This window comes from Alosa alosa, chromosome 21 (genome assembly GCF_017589495.1).
Source record: "Alosa alosa isolate M-15738 ecotype Scorff River chromosome 21, AALO_Geno_1.1, whole genome shotgun sequence".
NCBI lineage: Eukaryota > Metazoa > Chordata > Actinopteri > Clupeiformes > Clupeidae > Alosa > Alosa alosa.
Window position 1 is genome coordinate 15,424,746 of NC_063209.1, and position 27,500 is coordinate 15,452,245.

The window sequence follows — 27,500 nt, forward strand, 5'->3', positions numbered from 1 at the left end:
TTACTCAGTGGTTGCCCGCGATGCTTGCATGATAAATACTTCCCAAAACAACAATAACTAGATGTACCGTGCGATACCGGGTACAAAATATGACCGCCCAGCTCAGTCCTGTACATCCGTTCACAAAAAATAAATCACACTTCAATTTGTCTCCATATTTTACTCCATCCCCCACTCTTAAAACTTTTGTGTATGCTTGTTTGGCATGCCTGAGTGTGTGTGTCGCAGCACAGAAAGCAGCCTACTGGTGCTGAAAAGGTGAATAGATTGTAGAATAGCCAAAGAAGATGCAGCATTGTTATAAAACCTTTAAAATCTCTAAACAATCACAAGTAGGGCAGTTCATCACAGTTCATCCATTGCAACTGGATTGATGAAAGGTCACTTACACCTGTAGGCTACATTGTATTTGGGAAAAGCAAAAGGTATCAGCATAATGTTATTTATTTATTTATTTTTATGTATTTATAAACAAAAACATCTCTGTCAGTTCCATGCGTTTTCAACAGCTATCAAAAACAAAGGTCATTTTTGGATGGATGGATTTTTGTGAATGTTTCTTCTTCTACATAAGATTTTAGTCATCTTTAGTTCATGTAATACTTTATTGTCAATGCACAAATTAAGTAACAGTAGTCTGAAACGTTATTGTTAATGCACAAATTAAGTAACAGTAGCCTAGTCTGAAACGAAATGCTGTTTTACATCTAACCAGTGGTGCAAATAACTGACATGTCCAAATGGGCCTTGATGAAATGCGTCGCTAGACTGTTCATACACATTTTAACGGGCCAAAGTTGAAGAGCTTTTGTCCGTTATTGTTTGTGCAAATATAGGCTGATTCATGTTCCCTTGCATTGTGTAACTGAGGTCCATGGCTAGTCTGGCTTTCATCAGACCAAGCTCAATCTTTTAAGAAATCAAAAAATAAATAGCGGGCAGATCAGGCTGGGTTCACCCAGCCTAGTCCATAGGCACCCGATATTGTTTAATTTTCCGATTGAGAAATACACGCTCTGGCTATTCTAAATGCAAAAATGCATCAGGGAGTTATGACAAAACGGTAACTAACAAACTAGATCCTAATAGAAAGCTGTTAGCTTCCCTAAGCTACAGGTAGGATTATAAGGTAGGCCTATTTACAACATAAATTGTCAATAGGCTATGCTGGCTTACACAAATAAAATCTCCTTTGAAACCAATGGCTTCGCCTTACAGTATCAAGCTGACTTAAACGGTCATATCGTATGCGAAAAGTTGTAATAACATTCACGCAGCTCCATGAGTCAAGGAAAGCGCGAATGAAGTAGCCACTTCTAAATGGGACCCACTACACAGTAGCTTAAGGTGTGTTGCTAAAGCAGCCATAATGAAATGAAAGTGTCATTGTTTGGATACTTCACACACGTGCTTTTTAATTTCACAGACTACAACTACCAAGCTGTAATCAAAGCACATCGATTAAGCCTCTCACACCCTGCACGCACTTAAAACAAAATAAACAGGCGCCTCAGTCTCACGCATGTATAGGCAAAACTGTATCAGACCGTGGTGTAACGTTGGTAAATCTTCCATTGCACAGAATGATTTTGTAGCACGTGCAATAAATGACAGTCGAAAGATACAAACAGTGCTGCTATCAATTTGCTTGGTATAACCGCATTTATAGTTTTCTACAAATGCAATCAATCAAATGCCTCCATCACTCAACCAACGCTTAACGGTAACATTACCTAGGTCCTTATTGGTTTTACAAGATTAACGTACCTGCAGTAAAACCAAGCATGTCCGATAAACATCCTTACACTTCATGTGAACATCGCCCTATCCTTATTAGATGTTCGCTGCGGTAAATTACAGTCCTTGTAGGAAGCGTCCATTGTTTTTTTCCAACCCACTTTTAACTTCCAACAAAATTACGCCTCACTGCAACGATCGCCATCTAGTGGACAAACGACTACTTATCGCCAATACTGAAAATGCAGCCATGATGATGATGATGAATATTTATTTTGGCTTTCTTTTAATCCTACTGAATTTGTAATTATGTATCGGCCGCTCTAATACCGATAGTATGTGGGTGCCTGTGTGTGCATGTGTATATGTGTGCACCGCCATTTACAGGCCAATGAGTGTACAGTCACTAAATGTACACATAACCTAATTTTTTAGACCCCCATGGATGAAATTCTACTTAAACTTGGCATACCCCCAGAGAATGCCAGGTCAATCATACACATACAATTTGGTGCAGTTCTGAACCTCTTAACTGAAGATGGGGGCGATTAAAGCAGAATAATATTGCATTTTCATTTTTTACCGGGGGGTGGGGGTGCAAATCACAAATGAGTGATTATGAGCCAGGTTGATGTGGGCCCTTGAGACCAACATACCATAAAAGATTCTTCATCCTCAGTGCCACGGTTCAGGTAGTTATTTAGGAAAAACTGTTTGTTTTTTTTGCGGTTCGGGGTGCCCAGCACGGGGGGTGGTGGTGGTCCCCGGGGACGAAATGAATTTTTCTTGTAAAAGTCTAGTGGGGCTACATACCCACCAAATGTCATGTACCCCGGTGGTTCGGTGTCCCGGGTATCAATGAACAAAATTTCAGGGAGTAGATGACGGGAAAAATTCTTGAATTGTGTGCATGTGTGCGTGTACAAATTTATGTTTATGTGTGTGGGTGTGTGTGTGTGTGTGTGTGTGCGTGCTTGTGTGTTTGTGCATGTGCATGCATGCGTACATATGTCTACTGTGTGAGTATGTGTCATAATTATGATTACTGTAAATGTATGTGTGTGCGTGTGTATCTGTTTATGCACATGTGTGCACATGGAATGGGTTAACATGACCCCTGGAGGCAAACATAATGGAAAAAAATTGGTCATCCTAGGCCCTACAGTTCTCAAGATATTCACAGAGAACTGTGTCTGCCCTACCCTCCTTTCGGGGTCCAGTCCAGCGGGGGCTACAGATCAAAACAAAGAATGACTGTTCCATGCTATCCATGTGGGGGTACATGCCCACCAAGTTTCGTGTACCCCGGTCTTTCAGTGTCCCGGGAATCATTGACGGAAATGTGGGCATGCGAAAAAGAACAAATAAATAAATAAATAAATAAATAAATTAAAAAAAATAAAATAAAAAATCTGACTGCGCGGCGGTCATAATTATAAGGATGACATTTAGGAGTGTAAATCAAGTTTACACAATTCGATACAATATCAATTCTTTAAGCCAACAATTGTATTCTTTTCAATACTTCAAAATGTGTAGCAATTCGATTTGATGCGTTGCTGGGGTCTGTTGTCGATAGGAAATGATAGATTTTGGTTAATTTTCATGGATTCAACTGCCAATACTATAGGCTAAATTATAGGCCAAATAATGAACAATGACTGTGGAATCAGGTAGGTTACAGAGTTTGTTCTCTTTCCCCCCCTAACACCACCTGTCACTAGCTAGATGCTTTCAAATTTAACATGGTTTAAACTCGTTTGTTGCAGTATACATTTTCTGTCACTGCAATAAAACTAACCTATTTGGAATATTTTGTAGGCCTGCTGTTCCTTTTATGGGAGCAATTTAACTGACTGATCAAGTTTTCATAGGTTATTGAATGCTTTAAATGTGAATGCCATAAACTTAATTCACCAGTAACTAGATTATTGGTTCTTCACACAGTTGTTATCTAAATGCAGTGTTTTGTAGGCTATTCAAAGCATTTCACTCAGTTGTGGTGTAGGCCTATGTCTTGAGTGATAGCTGTCCCTTTAAATGTCTGGGACTTTAAATTACGTTTTAACTCCATGCTGTTTTTGTTGATCGACAATAAATGACACACGCACTTGCGTGGTTAAAAGTGAATTGTTTTCACTCGTTTTCTTGCAATTCCCACGTAACATTAGATACTACAGTAGGTCTAGATTACATTTTAAAAAATGTTGTCGATTACTATGTCAGTGACTAGTTTGAACTTTGTTACTGATAGGCTAGGTGGAATAATTTCATTATTGTACGGTTCTGGATGATGACAGTCAGATGGCAGCGCCACTGACGGCCGAACGAAAGCTTACACACTAGTCAAGTCCACAGTTGTTAAAACTTCCAGCTTAAGTAGCCTAGTGCGAACTGAGAGAGTTGCCTCCTAACGGAGTGAGTGTAGCCTATATTTTCTTAGCTGCTATCAGAGTGATAGGCTAGCCTACATCTACCGCTCCTTTGCTACAAATATTATCAGATGAGTGACAGAAGCACTGGGCATTTGACCAGCAGGCCCATATGATAAACACGCTGCTCTGGTTCCTCTGGTAGCCTGCGGTAGGGCCTAGATGACGTGAAAAAAACAGGAGTCGCCAAAAAGCATCCCTGTATCCCCCACCCGAAAAAACTCTTCGGATCTGTACGATTCATATAAGTCGCCCAAAGGAACGTGAAGGAGGCACCGAAAAGCGCGTTGTTTGCATCCCTGTAATATCAACTGAGGCGAAAATGTTGTTGGCGTCGCTGATAGGCTGTCAGCCACGGAACTCTACACAGTTTACTTTTACGTCATTGCTATCAACTCCGACTGACTTAGGTCCTGTTAGCACGTATATATTTTTTAATTAGGTAAGATGAAGTTAAAACATGACACAAATATTAAGCAAAAAATGTAAACTTATTATATATTGAGGTGGTGATGAAAAATTTACTACCAAGTCAGATTGCATTTATTACCTTTTACTACCTTTCAAGGGCCTTAATTTTGGTAGATTCTATTTACTACCTTCGCGCGGACACCCTGGTATGTGTGTGTCTGTACCTTGACAGCGTTGCCTCTGATGATCTTCTTGATGGTGGAGAGCAGACCCTTGCCCCCGGCAGGACACTCATCCACCTCGGAGTGCTTCCGCTTCTGCCGTGATGGGCGGGTGGGACTTGTCTGCTGAGAAGCCTTGCGCATTCTCAGCCTCATGATGTTAACAGTCACATGTAAGACTGAGAGAGAGAGAGAAAGAGAGAGAGAGAGAGAGAGAGAGAGAGAGAGAGAGAGAGAGAGAGAGAGAGAGAGAGAGAGAGAGAGAGAGAGGTGGAGGGAATTAGAAAAAGAAGAGAGCAACAGATTAGGGCTGTCACTTTTGTGAAAAAATCCTGTTCGATTTTTGAGACATAAGTGTTCATTGAATCGATTGTAAAATCGATTTTTCATGTCTAAAGACATTTCCATTTTCAACGCCAAATATAGGTCAAACCACAAAGAACTAACAGGCATTAGGACGAATGTAAAGAGGGCGCTTGTAGACGCAAGCCAGCAATATTTCTGATGATTTATTGGCGTGAAGTTTCGTGCACAATGACAAACAGGAGTGCAACATTCTTGAAAAACAATTAGCCGAGTGGACTGCCATTACATCAGTGACAAACATGACTGCAGGCTTCAACGTAGCTGTGTCTGTTTACGATTAGAATGTCAAACAAATTTCGCCTACGTAGAACTCGATTGCACAGTTTGCATAGCCTACCGCTTTGTTCTTTTCCATAGTTTAATATACCAAAAATCTGAAGTACTTCCACATCGAACTCCTCAAGTTATTAGGGCCCCATCACTAATCTCTCTCATATCGCACAGGTTGATCGCGTTGTCCTCCATTTTTTGGCAAAACACGAGCAGCACAGCAGATGATTAAAACAGCTGTTTCCGGTGCGTAAAACTGGTGGGAATTTTCTTTTTAGCTTTCGCAATAGGCCTTTATCACTGCAGCCAAAGTAGGAAGTGAACAGCCCTGTTCCTGTGTGAGCACAGGTGTTTCTAATTAAGTGTCAGATTCGGCCACAGTTACTTCAACCAGAGGCCTCGTTAATGTTTTTAGGAACACCTGTGGTTTGCCTGCCAACAGGAAATTCAACAGCCCTGCTTCAGCTGCCTGTGGGCTGCCGTGATAAAGGCCTATGCTTACTGCACTTTGCTTGCAATTTGCTGCGCAATGCTTACTGCACTGGAATTCTTTCATATTCTTATATTCTTGTTTGTGAATTTTGTTACATCTATCCTTTTTATTTGTTTAATTCGTTTTCAAAATTAATAGTGTACATATTTGGTTAAAATAGATTCCCTATTTTAGTTTTCGAAACTTGTGTTGTTTGGTCCAATCGATTGTGCAATCGATTTTCGAACGTAAAGTGACAGCCCTACAACAGATGTCATTACAGTATTATTACAATCCTACTCCACACTTTTTGCAGTATTTGCAACGCTGATTCCTCAGCCGATGAATGTTGATACTACTATGTCTGCTCCTTGTAATAATTGTCCACGTGTTGCTGCTCAATACAGCTAGTTAAGCTTAGGTAGCTCTGTGAACAGGTGAACTTTGTCATGTCTATGTGTATGTTAATTGTTGTCACTGTGTACTTTGTCATTTAAATAAAAAAAATAAAATAAAAAAAATCCTACTCCACACCAGTCCTACTACACACTATTCTTATTCCAGTATCACTTCAAAAGTCCACATATACAAGCCTCAAACAAGGACAGAACACAAATTAACAACACATACGATTGTTATCAAATCTGTGAAAGACAGGGTTAGCCACTCAGCTAGCATAAAGGGAGATTATCGTTTCTGCCCAGTACCTAGACACACACTTTTTCCAACTTTATTTGAAACCATAATTTTTATCTAATATAGTATTCATATTCTGTAAGTCACTTTGGATAAAAGCGTCTGCCAAATACCATAACAATAACACACACAAACGACACTCTTGGCAACCTGCACTATTAGCAGTGCATCAGTGAGGGCTGGTGGTGATGGAGCTGCGTGTGTGTGTGTGTATGAGTGAGTTATGGTTATGGTATTTGGCAGACGCGGGTCCCTCATGTTTTAAGATTTAGCCAGGACCAAGGCTAACCTCTACTTGCAGTCCAGACACCACTTCCATTATAAATCTGCAAGTCCTTAGTCACATGTAAACAATGTCTTCACATTTTATTTTTAACTTCTGAACATCTTGAGCTGCCATACTACAAAGCAGTTAAATGTTTTCACAAGAACTTGTGCATTCTACTCTTTGAAGATGCATATTTTTTTAACCGTGAAATGCCACTGTTCCATTCACAAAATGCACAGTTGGGGCAAGTAACAAACATCAGGGTCCGTTTTCACGAAGCATTTTATCTTACTGCTAGGAGTACTCCTAAATCGCAGTAAATTTTTAGCTAGGAGTTTTCATTTAAAAAGCCACTCAAACCTACTCTTAGTAAGGAAAAATGACAACTCCTAAGATAACAGCTCCGTTGCTATGGTTGACGTCATTACTCATGCACGAGCTTGATTGAAGTGACCACCTTTTTATTGTCTGATGATGGTGAGAATATGTGCGCTACACAAGTACTGTGAAGGACAGAAGATGATGAATAAATAGGCCTAGACTAAATAAAAAGAGTAAGACAAAGCAAATGGCCTACTAGCCCAATGAAATATACGGTTTGATGCAGTATCTTTTTCAATTTTTTAAAATTAATCTGTATAAAGAAATGTAGGCCTACGTTTGCAAATAGGAGAAACAATTTAATTTGATTTATACTGAAATGTTACATTTAGTTTACATGTTGACAATGAGTGATGATGATATGTCATCTGGTTAAGTTTTTAAATGAACAGGCTCTACCGAAAGTTATTAAACAACACCAAACAACACTTAAACATCCATGTTAAACAACAAACAAATGAGTGAGGCGGTTCAAACATGGCCAGGCCCAGGCGGACTAGCCTTAAAAGTTTTTTCAGAGGCCAGACGCGATGGATGATAAATTGGTAACATCTGAAGTCGCAGATGACCGGTCAACTCCACCACCACCAGATAAAAAGCAGAAGTGTCGGGCGAATCTGTCAGAATCAATGACTTTGGAAGTGGCGTTGTGGGGGGTGTGGCTGTGCAAGACACTGTCATTCTCCGTGGACACGCAACTGTGTTCTGTACCCAAAGCATACAGTCGGCCTATGCTTTCTCTGTCTATGATCTGCAGGGTTAGGCCTCCTCTATGAGGAGATTGCTGGTCCGCGGAGAATTTCCGGCACAATAGGCCTATCATTGAACCGCGGACCGAAAGAAAAAGAAACTAAGCATTTCCCAGAATAGGAAACATTTCATAATTTATTGTTATCAAATAAAGAGGCATAGCCTTAGGGGGTAGTGGTGTGAGCGCTCATTCTTGTGTGTGCACATCTGTGCTAGTTAAAGAGTGGAACCACTGGAGATAACGTGGGTAGCAGCAACAAACAACGTAGCCTTTTTGAAACGACGATCAAAGCGGACTCTTGCTATCCATGAAAACATAGATACTGGCTAGATCTTGGTAGGCATGTTTAAGTTTCAACTTGTTTGTTTAAGTTTCAACTTGTTTAAGTTTCAACTCAACTTGACTAATTAAGAAGCAATAATAGGATATTTGACCGGCATATCATCAAAATGTCCGGAAAACGAAACCTCTGCCCGGCACAATTTTTTTTTAGCGGAAACTCTGGTCTACACATATCCCACCCCTTCCGTGGCAAAAAAGTCGACATGTGAATACATTGTGCCAATCATGTAGTCTGTTGTGAATACATCGTGCCAATCACGTGTTGTGAACCGAAACAGATGCCCGATAAGTGCCCAAAAAGCGTTACAATATGGCCACCGAGTGGAGGGACTTGCCTAAAAGGACTTGGTTACAATGCACAAGGGACTCTATGCAGGACTCCATTTTGGATTTGCTTCCTACAGGGTAATCAACTTCCTGTTTACACTGTACACAGTAGGCTATGACAAAAAATTACAGATTACTAGCCTGTCAGTTTTAATATAGTAGGCTATTTCTAATTGAACAACATAGCTAACGTTATCTAACCAGTTCAGTAACATCAGTTGCTTGATTAAAGTTAAGAACCTTTTAAACTCTGTTCCTGATTGCTGGAGGGAGTGGCAAACAAAGTCGGTCTACGTTACCATGACACGATGTCCTGAAGACGACTATAGAAAAAATGCATATTTGTCAATGTTTTAACGTAAACAGGAAGTTGATGTCAGTACAAGCTAATCCAAAATGGTGTCGTGCACAGAGCCTGTTTTACCCTCACGATTGAGAGCTCCTGTAGCATGTGCATTTCAAAACATCGCGACATGAAACGCCACAAAAAACAGTTTAGGATTGTTTGTGAATAGGTCTTAGTGAGTTAGGGGTCCTCTCGACTTCTTAGGTGCTACTTTTAGGGCTAAAATTCTTTGTGAATACGGCCCCAGAACTTTAAAAAAAAAAAAAAAATTTAAAAAAAAAAAACACTACTCATTATAGAAAAACAATCAAAAACTATGTTGTACACAAATTAGACAAACCAAAACATCACCAATGGTCATTTCCAATGCCTACACAGGAAACCTCACACTTTAAATAACTACATAACTTCAACACAACCAGGATGTAATGCATCCATATCGGATTTCAGTTCTTGGGCAGAGCATCATTTGCTAAAGTAAGTGAGTCAGTGTGTGTGTGTGTGCACATTGAAACTAAGCACAGAACTGCTCTTATATGTTCCCCCACCACTGGCTGTTACATAACCGCTGCCTGAAAATGTGTTCCCGCATGTCCAGGACCTGTCAGGAACCCAGCCAGGCGCAGTCCTGCCTGCACCTTCCCCACACACACACACACACACACACACACACAGAAAGAGAGCAACATCTGCAGCAAATCAAGACTACAGCACGGCAAGCACACACACACACACACTTCACTGTAACATTAGCATCCTGTACACAAAGAACCGCAGCAGCACGGTTCTGTGAGAAACTAACTGGTGACCTCAGAGCGCTCCTACCCTGTCTCTGTGCTGGTTTCACAGGCAACGTTACAAGCAGCCAAGCAGACCTGGAATAAGAGACACCCCGGGAACTGTGCAACTAACTGTGTCTGCAGGTTTCATACTGGCAAGATTAAAAGCAGACCAGGAATAAAAGACAACACTTGGGTGCTGCACATTTTTCATACAGTTCAATCTTTTACTGGAGAAATGCACGCACACACACAGGGCTGGGTGATGCAAATGGTAGCGGAAATGGCTATTCAATCAGGGTGCAGTTGGTGTGCTTTCATGACGTATGTGCACAATAATAGGCATACTAGACTCAATATTAGTGTGTGTGTGTGTGTGTGTGTGTGTGTGTGTGAGAGAGAGAGTGAGAGTGGGAGTGCAATGTGGGTTGCGTCTTCACATGCTTTACTGAAGGGCTTGGCCGGTGGACAATACAATACTGTGGCCATGGCGGAAAGTTGGGGTTGGACAATATGGTCAAGGCAAAATCTTGATTTTCTTTTTTTTTTTCCAGTATTATGGATGCATCAAGATTACATTTGATTTGCCTACAAGAACTGACAACAGTAATTGTTCATGCAATGTTACACTGCACAGAGCAATATGCTAATTCAGTAGGCTTCACCCAACCCTACTTCAGAGGGGAAAATGCACAGCATGATCCTCTACCACTGAGCAACCGGTGTGTGTGTGTGTAAGAGAGAGAGCCAGTGTTTATAATTGTGTGTAAATGAGACGGTCTGAGACACAGTATGCAAATGTGTGTGTGTGTGTATGTGTTTTGAGACATGGTGTGTAAGTATGTGAGAAAGTGTGTGTGTGTGTGAGTGAGAGTGAGAGTGAGAGTGAGAGTGAGAGTGAGAGAGAGAGAGAGAGTGAGAGTGAGAGAGAGTGAGAGTGAGAGAGAAAGAGTGTGAATGAGATAACGTTTGAGACACTATGTAAGTGTGTGACTGTGTGCGTGTGTGTGTGAATGAGATGGTGTTTGAGACACTATGTGACTGTGTGTGTGTGTGTGTGTGTTCTGATTCTAGTAGCCTCAGGGCTTCCCAGTAATGGGACCAGTCGGGTGTCAAGCTGAGCACGGACACAGTGGGGGAACTGGCATGCCGCAACAAGTCGCTAGTCCTAAACAGCATTTGATATTTGCAGACAGACACACACAGACAGACAGACAGAAGCACACCCTCCCTCCATCTCCCAGTCAGCACTACATTACACACACACACACACACACACACACACACACACACTTATTTGCTCATTCATAGGAAGCACATCTATTCTTTTAACAAATGCACCAGCACGCAAACAGACACAACCAACACAGACATACAGCTTTCCAATAATGTGGGTACATAATCGCAGACACACACCCCCCCTCACACACACCAGCAGAGTCCTGTGATCTGGCAGCTCCACACACATGCAGGAACAGCGGCAGGCTCAAATTAGGCTACAGCATGCTGGAGAGCAGGAGGGAAACATACACACACACACCTCTGTCGGAGAGTGGGAGAGAGCGCAGATTTGTAGCTTGAAGACGCTCCCTGTCTTTTTTCCCCTTCTTTCCAATCCATCAGAAAGCATGACTCATCCACAGCTTCTAACACACACACACACAGTGGCTACCAGCTCTAACAACGCTACCTTTATACAGTGAGAACATGGCTGAGAGTATACACACAATTACTGCAACATAACTTACTAGAGAGTATTTTTTTATATATTTAATTTAATTTAAAAAAGAGCCATCGGTTCTCAGACAACATTAGACAAAGCCTACATCCCAGTTCTGCAGAACATACTGTCCTCTTTCCGCTCTCGTTCAGATTATTCCTCTTAAAATTACATCCAGCTGTTACACACGCTACGAACAGAGGGAAATGACACCACACGTGCACTTGCACACTGTTGGAGACACACACACACACACAATAATACCCAAGACCAGAGATGATTCACCGCTGCCTTTGGTCAGACCGACACACAAACCCCCTTGCGAGCGAGCAGTGCACTGGGAGGGAGGGTTTGGTTAAATGGAAGCAGGGGAAGTAGAGATCTCTATGAGCTTTTATCAACTGGACCTTCAAGGTGCAGTCCTTGATCCTGGTGACAGATGGCTGATTTTTGACTGCTAATATTTTTTGGAAGGCGCGCACACACACAGAGCACCGAACCACACAATACAAGACAATATTGAACTTATATTTTGGATTAATCGCATCTTCCTTGCACTGTGCCATCTCAACAGTTGTAAGTAAAAGTTTAACAACACAGAAATGTAACAGTTTCTGATCCATTTTACCCATCACATAAGATTCCTAAATAGTGTGGACAGACCAAATACATTATACAACAACTAACTAACATGATACAAACATGGGCAAATAGAATTAAATATCAATATATCTACTGTTGCTATTAAATAGGGGTTCCCCTACTATCCCATTATGCTAAGGCGTACCGTGGGTAGAATTATATTCCAAGGTATGGAAATGACTGCATTCCAAACAGAAAATGCACAAGCCTATGCGACCGTCATAAAAACACAAAGATTTCACTACTCTGTCAAATCTCCAGATCTAGTCAACCTCGAGAGGGGGGGGGTTACCTGTCAGATTGCGTCAAATTCAAAGTCACGGGGATTGGGACCTGTGTGTGGACAATCTGAACACGTTACTTAATGGTTATAGTTAGGTTACAGTTCAAGGAACGTTTATTTTTTTTTTATCTCAGTCCGTTTTTGCTTAACATGCTTAACTGATTGAAAACAATGTCGAGGGTTATTACAACCCACCGTTGGAGAATACCGTTTGTGCCAGTGTTAAATTGGCAGGACAGGACAATTACATCTGAACCATTGCGAGCTGCTTATGAGCATGCCGATTCCTGGACAGACAGTAAGTTAACTTCTCGGCCGCAGCTTTTACAAAGTAAAACTTATGGTACAAGTTTATAAACCGAAAAATCACAGAAACCTGCATAGGAGTCCAAGTAACCACGTACAAAATTGCTGCAAAATAGGTTAAGGGCTCCATTTGCAAGCTCGCTAGCTTGCTACTGCACTAGAAGTGGGCGGGAAATCAGAGACTACAAACTGGAGATAGTGTCAAGTTGTGGATTGCTTATTGTTGACGACTGTCAGACAATCAACGCTTCTATGAATCCACTTTAACAAAATGACATTTACAAGACCGCTGCAATTAACATCAATTTAGTTAAACCAACATCCCCACACTCCTGGAGTTAACGGTACTTTCCAGGTGTTAGCTCTACAGTCCGAAGTGTTATCAAAGTGTTTGGTAGTCTTCTAACGTTAATCCCTTGAAGATATCAATTTATGAAAATCGTATTACATAGCCAAGAAAACGATTGTTCAACAGCTTGAACATTTGCAGTGATGTTCGTCGACCCCTTTTACTTTGATGGGACAACTAGGGCTGGCTAGCTAATTGGCTATCCCTTAGATACCGTGCTACCTTGTTGTGTCGCCTATGGTATCAGAAGCCAAGTAGCGACATGCAGAATGGAGCACCGTTGGCAAGCTTGCTAACATTATACTTTCCACAACGGCTACCACTACTGTTAAATTTAAACCTGCTTAGGTTACTTTTCTTAGAACGACAAGAAAATTGGTAAATTTGGAGCGTGACACCAATGGGACTAGAGGTAACAATTTACTATCGAGTTGCCCATCACTTCTACAAAGTGAAGTTAAGTAGCTATGCTATCCACCAGGTGCTAAAATACGTTAGCCTATCCATTTGAAATAAGCAGGCTAGCATGGCTAGCTAATGTAGGGCTTACGATAGTCAACAGCGTCTGCTTTAAACTAAACCTGGCTGGAATAAGCCAACAATTTATGTTAATGCCTACGAATAAAATGTAAACTACCTCAAACGTGTCATGCACGCGTTAAAAGAACATGCAGACTGGTAGGTTGGTGAAAGTAACTTAGCTTCCTAGCCAGCTAACGTTACGCTGCCTCGATAGGTGAAGTAGGATAGAACATGGGTAGGACAAGACGGGAGCAAAATATTTATCTGTTACGTTAGCCAGCAACGACAACCACACTGGCCACTACATGCATTACACAAAAAATAGACGTACGAGTTTCACTTACTTTGCAAAACTCCAAAGTATCTCTTTGATGAGATATGAGGATACCCTTAGCTGTTCGGTCACCGTGCCGAGGACGGCCGCTGTCTCTGGCCACCTTTCCACGGCTATGTTCAGGCACCGTTTGTCCGACTGTGCGCGGTACCTCCAGACGCCATTTCCCGCCTCCTTACCCTCACACTCAATGGCAGTAGCCCGGATGACTAGAAATTCTGCGCAAGCGCACCCTGATGGCAACACCTCCATATATTTTAGCTAATAGCAAAACAAGAGTGACGGACGTCAGTACAAACCATAGACAGTACACTGGTGGATGCTTGGCTTGATGTTTGAACACCACCAAACGCGTTTGTTGCCCAAAGTAGTACTAGGCACAGAGCCCGTAAAGGGAGTTTCACATGAGATTTTCACATTTACGAGAAATTTCAGCTTAATCTTTGTTCTCCTAAGAATGCAATGGGCTCAGTTTCTGCTTCGCGTGAGAACAAAATGAAAAAGGCATTGCACAATGTCAATGATGGAGAATAGATTAGATTTCCTTAAATTGGTATTATGCGAGGTGACCAAATGTATTTTATGTCTGTGTTGGGGGGTCTGTGGGGGTACTGGCAGGAGACGATTGGTAGGACAAGCCTTTATTTGCACACCACCACTACAGGATGAAAATATAAATAGACATTGTGCGGCTGCGATAGAGAAGGCGGGAGAAAGGGGAAAACAAGTCCCGGTCGCCATGGGGATGTAGGTGCTGTTGCAAAAGCTACTGTAGCAAAATTACTGATGCTCACGCTGGGCTACTCCAACAAACAGTTCATGGGAAGAACACGGAGCCAATAAGTGCTTATAAGTGCAATAAGTGCCCGGTGTTTCTTTGTGCTCTCAATTCAATTCACGCTTTATTGCATGAACATTTAAAAGTGCTACCAAACCCTACGATTTAACATACAGGAATAGTTGTTGTTTCAGTATCCAAAATGGTTCCCTTAAAATCTGAAAATGCACACGTAGTCACACTCTACTAGCCTGCTCTGAACATAGGCTACATGTATTACCAGATAAGACAACTGCTGTATTTCACTGATTCAAAAGGCTGCTTGAGATTCTTTCCTGTAGTCTACTGTAGTTGTGGAGTGAAGTACAGCGCTGTAATGAAGTCCAATGCTGTTCAAAAACAATATCAATGTATTTTTTCATCTGTACTGCCTGTTGTTTGAGTGAAGTGGAAAAGGCATTACACTATTGGTGAATTGGCCCTTATAATGGCCTTATTGGCTTCTGGAAAACTAGATTAAACCAACGATGTAATCATTTCCAATAGTGTACTGATTGATTAGCCTACATTATTGGTACACATTTTAGAATTATTTTAGTTTCTTACATTTTTGAGAACTAATTGGATTTTTGCTACATCTTTGATGGACACAAGTGGTCCAAAGATGATTGCAATTTTGGAGTTATTACCTTATTTAGAAATTATCACATTATTGGATTCAACAAGCCTGTCCTACTATGCAATTAAAAAGCCACAATATTGTGAACTCCACACACAACATGATGCTTTGTAACAAAAACCTATGATGCACACTCACACCCAATTTAATGATTGACTCAGTCAAAATGGGAAATATTTTATTATTGTTTTAATGATGACGATGATGATGATGATAATTTAATATGGTTTGGGGAAGTAGACCATGTTTGCCACCAAGCAGATTTTTAAAATGTATGTCAATGAGCCTTTTTTATGGTCCTTTCACAGTGATATAAGGGCATCGATGGCCATCGTAACCTAATAAGAATCTGTGGAAAAGGTGGAGCACATAGTCTTATTCTACTAAGCTGACCATTAGAAACTACATTGCACAGTTGTTTAATTGCCAACAAAAACCCACCCAGTTTAGGGCTTCATGTCTAGAAGTGAATCAACTATTACAACAGCTGAATACATTCACGTTGCCAACCCTCTTCTCCTTCGTCTAAACTTTGATCACATCTTCTCTGTCCCCTGCCAAACACCAGCCCAGCCTACCCAGCCCAACCCAACAGTTCATTCATATTTATCTCCCATAATCTACATGACAAGGAAGAAAACTCGGAATACCTAAAAGGTGTGTTTTGTCAAATATATACGGTCATGCTCATCTGTGCAGACTTCAGCTGCTATTAACGCGAAAATAAAGTCCGCCCTTCAAAACTGTACTTAGGTGTGTATGTATTGCTAGTTTGACGTATTCTAGTGGCTTGATGTCCAAGCCTACCATATATTTGCATGCAACAACGGTCTGAGTGAGGCATAGACCTCACAACAGAGACCGAGCGGAGGAGGAGGCTGTGGTCGTCCAGGACCATAGCTGGGAGTTCTTCTACTAGTCTGTAAAGTTCCTACTGAATCCTCCTTCATGGCAATCAACAATGAGGTCCCAGCAGGCACAAAGAATCAGGTAGAACTCCTTGGAGTTCAGTTCCAGAATATGAAACATACTTCTATCCCAAGATTCTAAGGAACAGTAACATAGAAAAATGGAATCGCTGAATCCTCATTGTGAGCATGGTAAGCGTGGAGAGCTTGACAAAATCAGTTGTCCCAGGTAAGTGTTCCAAAGCTCAGGTCCATGTAAGCGTTCCTCATATCAGTACCTCTGACATTATTTAGCTGAAAGTCTTCATATAAAATGCCCCTTCACACCCCTCAAAACAAAAACAAAAACAAACTAAATCTTGTTATAAACATAAAAAGAACATTTCCCATGTACATATTATTCGCATATATACACACACATTTGCACAGTACATCATCATTACCACTTTGGGATCATACCTATTTAGGGAGATGGACAAAAAGTAAAAAGGGCAATAAGTTACTCACATTTCTGATGCCACATCAAAAAAAAAAAAACACATCACGTCATTTCTCCTTCCATAATTCAATAGTAAACTCTAAGTCCCGCCCCTCCCCCATTCATTTTCCACCTCCTCAGAAAAATTGTCTTAACTGTCCATGACCCAGGTATATGCATCAAATGTCTAAAGATGGCACCTCGAAATCATTAGATCAAAAAAGCCGCTTGTGAATCGAGGCCATGTTGTCGGGGTTTCATTCTCTTCCGTTTCTCAAGTAGTCCGACTGAGCTCTTATAAGACATCCCAATAGCCGTTTACAGGATTTCGTTGGCCTGATGGCGTTTGCCGTAGTCCACCCCTCTGTCACCAGGCAAGTCTCGATCTTCATCATCTAGGAAACAGAAATGAGGTGGTGAGCAGAAACTCAGGTCAATCTCAGGATTTAAACTCTGTGTGTGTATTGAGTGTATATATTCATACACACACACACACACACACACACACACACACACACACACACACAATATGTGGAATGGTGGCCTGTAATCGACAGTGGACAGTTCAGTGCAGTATTTCACAGCTATGAGAGAAGATCAAGAGAGTAAGGAAGCTGAGGATGGGAAAGGTGGCTCACAACACAACACAACACAACACAACACAACACAACACAACACAACACAACACAACACAACACAACACAACACAACACAACACCTTTTTACACAACACAACACAACACAACACAACACAACACCTTTTACACAACACAACACAACACAACACAACACAACACAACACAACACAACACAACACAACACAACACAACACAACACAACACAACACAACACAACAACACACTAGGTGGGCTGAACACTGTCCTAGTGCAAGCTGTTGGTTGAGAAAATAACAAATACACACACACACACACACACACACACACACACACACACACACACTAAACAAATTGAGTTTCCTACTCTCTTGCATGTGCACAAACACAGACATCATATGAACCAATGAATATGGTGCAGAGAATGTCACCTGAGAGAGCCAGATGTGCAAAAGCTGATGGCTCACATACAGTAGCAAGCAGAGCGGAGTCGAACCACGCATGCAGCTAACTACTCACAAGAGGGTCACTCACAGAACCCCCCTGGGATATGTGGAAGTAGCAGAAATCTCCACACACACACACACACACACACACACACACAATGAGAGGTGTTCATCCCTCTGTGAGGGTGCTCAGTGTGGGCAGTGTGTAATGGCTGGCTGAACGCAGAGTGCTCTGCTCTTCTTAGTGAGAGGGCAGGGATGCTACAGTGCCTATCCAGTACAGTGCAGACAGCACCATCAGCAACAGCAGTGGCAGCAGGGATGGGACTGGGAGGATGGGGGTGGGGAGGGGTGGAACTGGTACGGACTCTGGAGAAAAAAAAAAAAAAAATCCCCTTGGAGAGACACGGCTTCTCACACTACCCCCCAGTCGTCATCTGGGGCTCACCTTGGACGTCTTCCTCCCCACCATCACCATCCTCCTCCTCATTGTAAGCGAGCTCGGCCTGCTTGTCGGCCTCATACTCGCCCACGTTGCCGTCGTCCCCGTTGTAGTCCGCCAGCTTAGAGCCGTGCTGCGGATCTACGGGGGACTCGTTCTCATCAAAGAAGCGGCCTGCAGAGGCAGAGAAGGGCCTCGTCAGGAGGGAGAGACAGAGGAGGACAGGAAGAACAGACGGAGAGAGAGAGAGAGAGAAAAAAGGAAGAAATGGAGGAGAGAAGGATAGAGAAAGTGAAACAGAGAGAACAAGAACAGATGAAGTAGAAGGTGGCGAGGACGTAGGGCGAGGCAGAGGAGGAGGAGGAAGATGGCAGGCTGCGGAGAGTAGGACAGGAAAGAGGAGAGGACGCATAACAAAATGGAGGAGAGGAAAGAGAGGGGGATAGCGGAAGAGGAAAGGCCAGAAAGAGTGGGCATGTGTGGGGAGCAGGAGTATACTTGGTTGGACTGGGAGGGAAGTGGGACAGCATGAAAGAGTAGAGCATCTTCCCGAGCAAGTGGAGGTGCAAGAGAATGACGCACATGACGGATGGCCAGAGAGTGATCGTGTTGTGCGAGGTGGAGAGTATAGGGACTGTAGAGGAGGATGAGGAAGAAAAAGAAAAAGAAGGAGGGATACAGAACATGGCAGGAGGAGATAAAGAAGGAGGGATACAGAACATGGCAGGAGGAGATAAAAAAGGAGGGATACAGAACATGGCAGGAGGAGATAAAGAAGGAGAGATACAGAACATGGCAGGAGGAGATAAAAAAGGAGGGATACAGAACATGGCAGGAGGAGATAAAAAAGGAGGGATACAGAACATGGCAGGAGGAAAAAGAAGGAGGGATGAACAGTATGGGGTGTCACGATCTCCATTGTAAGTTGAATATCGACCGAAATGACATCACGATCTCGAACTTCGAGATCAAACGTAAAATCGAGGATCTAGCCGCGCCCCTATGTCACGTCTGGCAGACATGCCAAGAGAGGACAAACACACACACACACACACGTTGAAGTGTGTCCGCAAACTTGAAGCTACAGCCAGTTAAAAGACATCAACCGAACTCGAAACCCCTCCTGCTTCTCTGAAATCACGGGTGTGGAAATATTTTGTGGTACATTTGTGGTTCAAAACACACATTAACAGTGTAATATTCCATAAACACAAACCTTTTGTCTCTTTGGAGAGTGCTAAAACAAACAAATGATCATTCAGTTTTATTTCATTTCACTATGTTCACGTTTATGTCCATGTTTCTGTTCTCTTCAGTAGCTCGCGGTAGGAACTAACTAACCTAAGCCAAGTTCGTAGTTTCAAAATAAAAGCCCCTCAAAACAAAGCTGGATAAAGGCAAGAAACATAAGAAATGCAAGAATAGTACTATAATTAAAAACAAAAAAAAGATTGAGAATCGGATCATGACTTTAAAATCGAAAATTAATTTGAAAAATCGAGGATTTGGAGATTTGTGACACCCGGAGGAAAAGGTGGAGGAGGAGGAAGAGGTGGTGGAGGATGAGGAGGAAGAGGTGGAGGAGGATGAGGTGGTGGAGGAGGAAGAGAAGGAAGAGGTGGTGGTGGAGGAAGAGGGTGGAGGAGGAAGAGGGAGGAGGAGGAAGAGGTGGTGGAGGAGGAAGAGGTGGTGGTGGAGGATGAGGAAGAGGTGGTGGAGGATGAGGAGGAAGAAGAGCAGGAGGAGGAAGAGGTGGTGGAGGATGAGGAGGAAGAGAAGGAAGAGGTGGTGGTGGAGGAGGAAGAGGGAGGAGGAGGAGGAGGAAGAGGTGGTGGTGGAGGAGGAGGAAGAGGAGGAGGAGGAAGCAGGGATACAAAGAGCATAGCAGGTGGCAGAGCTGAAGCCAGGCAGCAGAGATCATCAAGAGCTCACAGAGATCAATCTTTGATTGGAGAGCAGAGACCCCCCTTAACTACATCCCTCTCCCTCTGACAGACATGCCTCTCACATGTACCTTCATCCTTCACCTCCATACCATCCCCACTCTCTGCCTCTAGCCCTCCCTCTCAAGCATGGACACGCTCCCCACAACGCAGACAGACATAGTCAAGGACATTTGACCTTTCACTGGTTTCTGAATGACCCGTTTTGAAGGTACAGTAGTAGTAGTAATAATAATAATAATAATAATAATAATAATAGTATGTTCGACCCAAGATGCTGTGTAGTGATGTTGAGAAGAGATGAGAGGTAGGTGGTTGTGGGTGTGTGTGTGTGTGTGTGTGTGTCTGCAAGAGTAACATCCAGAAAACCTTTTTTTTTTTTTTTTTTTTTACACAATTTGACTTATTTTGACAATTATAGGTCCTTCACTCACACTGAAGATTGTCATGCTTCACAGATGCCAGATAAAGAAATTAATCTGAGCTTCTGTGGTTGTGCATTGGATCATATTCATGTTTTATCAACAAATCAAATTCCATGTGCACTCGAGACCTATAAAAAACTGAATTTCTACTTCAAGTTGGCCCCTACCTAATGATCTGTCTACCAAGTCATTTTTGGGCTGTTTTTAAAGACTACAGTACATTGCATGCAACTGAGCATCAGGCCATGATGACACAAACACACAAATGCGCGCACACACACACACACAAAGATGGTATCGGTATTTGACCTGTTTTGCTCCATAGCACATCACAATGGTCAAATATTACCTTTCCTTATGTTTCTCTTGCGATTGCCCACATACACACACCATTCACATGTGAATACTGGGCCAAAAATCACAAAACAAAGTCAAAACAACCAGCCAAACAAATAAACAGTCCCACTAACTTCCATGGTTAATTTGCTCACATTACGCTGTAAGATACAAAGACAGTGTGTTTGGGCCAGGAAAGCCAAACCACTGAAGCCCTTTCCAAAACCTCATATCTGACCCTCCGTCACCCCCCCATCCCCCATCGACCCGCAATGCGCTGGCAGGCAGACACTCACTCTGGCGATGGCGGGGGGGCTCTGCGGGCACGGGGTCCCTGGCGTGGCGCGGCTCCATGGGGTTGGGCAGCACTTGGGCCGGGTTTGGAGGCAGGGGAAGGTTGGCCTTGGCCTCCAGCGCCTTAGCCTGCGCTATATCAGGAGCTGAGAGAGAGAGAGAGATAGAAAGACAGATGGAGAGAGGGAGAGAGAGAGAGAGATAAACAGAAAGAGAAATGGATAGATAGATAGATAGATAGATAGATAGATAGATAGAGAGATAGAGAGATAGAGAGAGAGAGAGAGAGAGATGCATATGAATTAAACAGGAAACTTGCAGGATATACACACTCAATCCTAGACAAAGAAGTATAAATAATATACATGTTGATTGCACACTGAGCCTGAGGAGTCAAACCTGACTTAATTAAAATCAGAAGGCTGAATCTCCCTCTCTCCTCTTTCAAAACCACGACACTATCTCAAAGGATCATCACAGATATCTTCGACTGCACATTTCATAGAGAACAAATTTACAACAGAAGAAAGACCGATAGAAAAGAATGCAGGAGGAAAAAAAACTCCCAGGCAGCCTGTTCATGCCATTTGGGAGAAAATGATTAATCACCGAGAGAACCTAAGAACACAGAGCCAGCTACCGAGGACAGTGGGAGAGAGAGAGAGAGAGAGAGGAGAGAGAGAACAAGAGAGGGTAAAAAGAATAAATAAAAAAGATGAAGCAAGTCAGATGGGATGGAAAGAGTAAAGAACGGAAAGAGGATGGGGTGTTGAGAAGGAGAGAAGGACAGGCAGGAACAGAAAAAAGAAAGGAAGAGTAAGAGAAAGAAAGAGCAAAAGGAAGAAAGAACAATGAAAGAAAAAGAAAAAAAGGCACTAAATGTTTCTCCTCCTGCCTCGGTCTATGGCAAGCGGTTTTAACATTTAATGGATAAATCTGACTATCCAGAATGAACTATACAGATATCAACATCATTTTGACTACTAGTCATAATTATATATGACAGATATTCGATGTGCTGATATTATCAAACTAATTTTGGCTGTTTGCCGATACATACATCTATTATTTCCTTTAAAAGCAACATAATGCAGTTATTTTACCTTAAAATAAATGCTTCAAACTCATTTGGATGCTACAATGACTGTCACACTGCTAGGATCATGAGCCATTTTGTTGGTTTTTGACAAAGCACTAAATTGTATTGAATATTGATACCAAGGAACATATATGACAATTGAGGATAGAAAGAATGTCATTGGGAATACCTGAAATGCAGAGTTTGACTAGGAAGAATTGAATTACGGACTGTAATCCATATTCGTCTAGCTGTTAAATGTTAAAAAGGCTTGCCATATTGGTCTGCGTTTGCTCCAAGAGTGTTGGGAGGTGGAGAAGTGTTTGAAAATGGGAAGACAGGCTACTGCTGAGGAGATGCCAAAGGCAGCAATGTTCTTACCATGCGCAACACACACACACAAAAAACACAACACAAAAACACACACGCAAAATAACTCCCCTCCACAAAGACTCAAGCTGACTCACCAGCATGAAGCAGCTCAAGGTCAGATATGCACACACGACCATCAGAAAAGAAACAAGTTGCCACACAATCACTTCAACTCAAAACCACAGCTCAAGCAACCTTGCTGCTGCAGCGCTCCTGCATGAGGGAATACATTTCCAAACTAACACAGGGACAGCAGCGTTTCCAAGGCGCTCTGGTTTAGGGGCTCAAATGTCATACTAGCGTGATACGTTTCATAACAAAAACACAATATCAATGGACAGAATGTGTGTGTGCGTGGGTGGGTGTTTGTGTGTGTTTCAGTGAGGAACCATGCCATTGTAAGTGCCACATCATACATGTATCATATCCCTATTCATATAGCACCATGGGCTCCCTCTCACTACACCTACCGGTACCGGAGTACCTGAGATCTGGAGCCTGTGTGGTTTTATGGCACAGGAAAGGAACCACACTTCAGTGGTTGCTTCAGTGCCAGCATTTCCATTGGAAGAAGAAGTAGCTCAAACCCATAACTACCACAGTCTCTGAGGCCTAGTCTGTCTGCTAATGTTACTTAAAGGGTGAAATAGGCCTGCAGTCTGGAGTTGGCACAGCCATCAGATGGAATTCCCCGTTAATAGCACAGCGCAGTACAGGGAGACACATCACTGTTGGCTACCAACAGCACAAGCAATTACGCACTGATTAAGGTCATCAGTCCATCTATCTAGACAGAAAGACTGGTGTCTGTCTGTGTGTGTTTGTATGTACATGCATCTGTGTGTGTATGTCTCTATGTGTATGTGTTTGTGTGTTTCTCTGTGTGTGTGTGTGTGTGTGTGTCTATGTGTGTGTGTCTTTTTCTCTATGTGTGTGTGCGTATGTCTTTCTCTCTATGTGTGTGTGTGTGTCTATGTGTGTGTATGTCTTTCTCTCTATGTGTGTGTGCGTATGTCTTTCTCTCTATGTGTATGTGTGTGTGTGTGTGTGTGTCTCTTTCTCTCTATGTGTGTGTGTGTGTGTCACCTCTGAGCTGCCTCCTCTGCTCCCCCAGCTCGTCGGCCTGCACCCTGACTTTGTTGTCCTCGTCGAACAGTATTGGCCGGTCACCCTGAGCCTGTGGCGCCGGCTGCTGTTGCTGCAGCAGAACCCCGCGGGCCTCCAGGTCCAGAGCGCCGTCTCGTGGCAGCTCAGGGCGGTCCAGAGAGATGCCCACACCGGCGCCCTCCACCACCCCAGCCCCAGCGCCAGGCACGGGCCCAGGGCCCGCTCCGGCCCCCATGCCCCCTCGGTCCTCCCTCAGCGGGCTGTCCGCCGCCTGCTTCTGGGTGATGGCCGGCTTCTTCAGACCTGGGAAAGGTTGAGGTTGTGGTCGAGTTAGCTGCTGAAATGTTGGATATTGGATATATACTGATGGAGGATATTGGGCTCTGCTAAAACACTACAGTTATTACTATTATTAGTGTATTATGATTTCAAATGCATTTCACTTTACTTCACACTAATGCTGTTGTAATGTTTGTTGTTATTGTGAGTCGCTTTGTAACTAATAATCAATATGTTAATCAGCTTTCCCTAATGTATATGGCAGCCCTATATCCGCAACCATTGAGCTGAGTAATGTTCTCACCTTGGATCATATCAAGGTCATATCTTAAGTTTGATTAATGATCATTTCCTTAGCTCTCTACAATAACATTCATCTGTGTGTGTGTGTGTGTGTGTGTGTGTGTGTGTGTGTGTGTGTGTGTGTGTGTTGTCACAATGTGGAACACAAGCCCTCACCGAACTGCACTTCTTCCATTTTGCCCACTTCGCTGTCCTCGATGCCAGGCATGCCCGCGTCGCTGCCAAGCTTGCCCATCTCCTCTGCGCCAGCCCAGATGGTGACGGACAGACAGATGGGAGACAGACAGACAGACAGAGACAGACAGAAAGGTTTAATGAGGCACATCCCCCGACACTGCACCCAGGACGGAGAGGAAGCCTAAACAGTGTGGCAGAGCTGCAGCTGGGCTACTCGCTTATTTCCACTGGTTCTGTTTGTGTGGCGTCCAAGTACCGCTTTAACAGGTGTCCAAAAATGAACATCCGTAGAGAAATATTTTTTACAAAAATAGACTTCGATAGCGTAGATAGAAGCAAATCAGAGTGTAAATATGTTAATGGGACGCTACGGAGATGTGTCGCAGTGCAGCTGGTGGAATAGGAAGCCAACGTTGCAAACAGAACACAACCAACGGAACCAGTGGAAAACAAGAGTAAAGGCTCAGCCCAGTTCTCCTGCACGCAAGATAGTTTGAGTGTGTGTGTGTGTGTGTGTGTGTGTGTGTGTGTGTGTGTGTGTGTGTGTGTGTGTGTGTGTGAGAGAGAGAGAGAGAGATAGTTTGAGTGTGTGTCTGTCTGTCTGTGTGTGTCTGTGTGTGTGTGTGAGAACAGTGTGCTGAGCATGTGATGATCCCCAGGTACCTTTGAGGTCTGCGGCGTCCTTCTGCTTGGTGGCCTGTGTGTGGCGCTCTCCGCCCGCCTGTCCCTCTGTGCCCCCTTCCGCTGCCCCCACACCGGCTACCACAGCCGCCGCCCGCTGGCTCTCCAGCGACTACACACACACACACACACACACACACACACACACGAGGAGAGATGAGGAAAGGCACAGATGAGAGACACAGAAGGGAGATCCAGACACAACACACAAGGGGTGTGGTGGGGACATTATAATAATTATTATTAGCATTAACATGATTGCTACTGTTGGTTCTGATTCTGATTACTACTGCTAGGCCCCTGGATTCCTGCTGTGACTGTTGTTGTGTTACCCTGTAGGGCTGAGATAAACATATTTCCAATCCTCTATATTTCTTGTACAGATTTGACAATAAAGATGACTTGATTTACTTTTGAGAGAGAGAGAGAGAGAGAGAGAGAGAGAGAGAGAGAGAGAGAGAGAGAGAGAGAGAGAGAGAGAGAGAGAGAGAGAGAGAGAGAGAATGAAGTGATTGAGGGAGAAGGGGGAAGTTCCAAACTGAAGTGTGAGATCCATTTGAGAACATTTGCTTTGAGAGCAACACACTGCCCCAGCCAGACAAGATGTGTAAGTCTCTGTGTAAGTAAAAATGGGCTCTTTTTAGTCTCTCCTACAAAACACACTGGCACACTGGAGTAATTAAGATCAAAACACTGTGTGTGTGTGTGTGTGTGTGTGTGTGTGTGTGTGTGTGCATACCTTCTTCAACTCCGCTGCCTGTGCCTCCAGGGTTCGCTTGGTCTCCTCATACTCCTCCTTCAGCTGGGCAATCTGCCGGCCGCACTGCAGGCTACAAGACACACACACACACACAAAGATATTACCTTTACTGGCATAGCTAACACAGCGAGGTAGAGGACACATACACACAGAGGATAACCTCACCTGTACATCAGGTTTGAGAAGGACACACACACACACACACACACACAAAGCAGCGTGATGCTAGCAAGGTTATCACTGTAGGGTAGCCACCACACACAGTGGCAGATTAGCACAGTCAGCAACACTGCAGAGTCTCACAGACACATAAAGGGCACGAAAGCCCAGCAACACCATCACTACAGACCCGTTCACACACACACACACAGTTAGTTTGACATATTGACTCCACTGTCCAAACTAAAAGGAACATCATGGCTGCAGTGTTGTCAGTATAAGATGTGACAAGTTAATGTGTGCCTCAGTAGGTCAGCTAGCATGATTCTGAGACCAAGGTCATGAGGTCATCGGGCTCTGACGTCACGGTCACACATTCTGATAATAATGTGTGAAGCGTTGCTATTAAATACTTGCATTAATACTGCAATTCCATTTTAATGAAGACTGGAGGCAAAAACACAGGTCGACATTGTGGTGCTGGAAACAAGTAGAGAAAAAAAACTTGCTGAACTATATTCCCAACACTGTAGTGCGGTCAGGCCCATGGAGGTATTATATAGAACTGGAGAGAGTATTATATAGAACTGACGCCCCCATTCATTTCAATGGCCCATGCTAGGTTAGCTACTTCAGCCAAAAAAAGTCAGGCCCCTTCCAGGAGGGCGTGTAGCACAGGAGCACTAAGTGACATGGATCTCAATATGCCTCTTGTCCATCTCCCATCCCGTCACGTCCTGTACATCCCAGAGCCCTGGCAGAGCCACACTAATGACCCCAGAAGCAGCACAGTGTCAAGGAGGACTCTAGCCTTTTAGACGGGCCAGCCGCAGACAGTAGCTTAGGGGCGTCAGGGAGGACTCTAGCCTTTTAAACGGCTGTGCTGACACCTCTTACCTGCCAGTCAAGGCCACTTAAGACACGACCGGCTGAATAAAACGTGCAGCTCAACCTGGCTCTGGCTGCAGGCGTTCTGTCTCCACGACGGCCTGGCCGAAGCAGCAGAAAGGGAGTCCATCCTGACAGCTGGCCTCAGAACAGCCACCAGAGTAAAGTCATAGGTAATAATAAAGGCACCGTAGTGTTGGTGATGCACAACAAATATCACCATGAGCCTCTTTGTCATGTCCCTGTGGCACTACAGGACGCAACACAAGTGTTGGCATCGGTCCTGCTGCGTGTCCAGTCATGGGACAGGAGCTCTGAGGGAGGAGGACAGGGTTCATGGATGGAGGTGGAGGAAGGGCACTAGGACCCTAACCTGACTCTCGCCAGATGAATTTCGT

The 27,500-nt window shown here is 43.4% G+C and overlaps 2 protein-coding genes across 4 annotated transcripts in view; both read right to left on the bottom strand.

Moving 5' to 3' along the window:
* The window catches only part of ctdspl2b (CTD (carboxy-terminal domain, RNA polymerase II, polypeptide A) small phosphatase like 2b), a 30,350-nt gene extending 16,197 nt beyond the window's left edge, over positions 1-14,153 (bottom strand). Inside the window, 2 exon segments of the mRNA XM_048231772.1 lie at positions 4,805-4,980; positions 13,966-14,153. Of these exon segments, the coding sequence (XP_048087729.1) occupies positions 4,805-4,957 (153 nt within the window). The 5' untranslated portion in view covers positions 4,958-4,980; positions 13,966-14,153.
* Positions 14,154-15,573: 1,420 nt separating this feature from the next.
* Positions 15,574-27,500, bottom strand: part of golm2 (golgi membrane protein 2) — a 19,913-nt gene continuing 7,986 nt past the window's right edge. For 2 of the 3 annotated variants that reach the window (XM_048231649.1, XM_048231648.1), the window contains 7 exons: positions 26,035-26,125; positions 25,278-25,407; positions 24,594-24,677; positions 23,835-24,158; positions 21,301-21,444; positions 18,307-18,474; positions 15,574-17,193 (listed from right to left, as the gene is read on the bottom strand). In XM_048231649.1, the coding sequence (XP_048087606.1) occupies positions 17,117-17,193; positions 18,307-18,474; positions 21,301-21,444; positions 23,835-24,158; positions 24,594-24,677; positions 25,278-25,407; positions 26,035-26,125 (1,018 nt within the window). In that variant the 3' untranslated portion in view covers positions 15,574-17,116. The remainder of the gene's footprint in view (positions 17,194-18,306; positions 18,475-21,300; positions 21,445-23,834; positions 24,159-24,593; positions 24,678-25,277; positions 25,408-26,034; positions 26,126-27,500) is intronic. The other variant, XM_048231650.1, reaches the window with a different exon arrangement.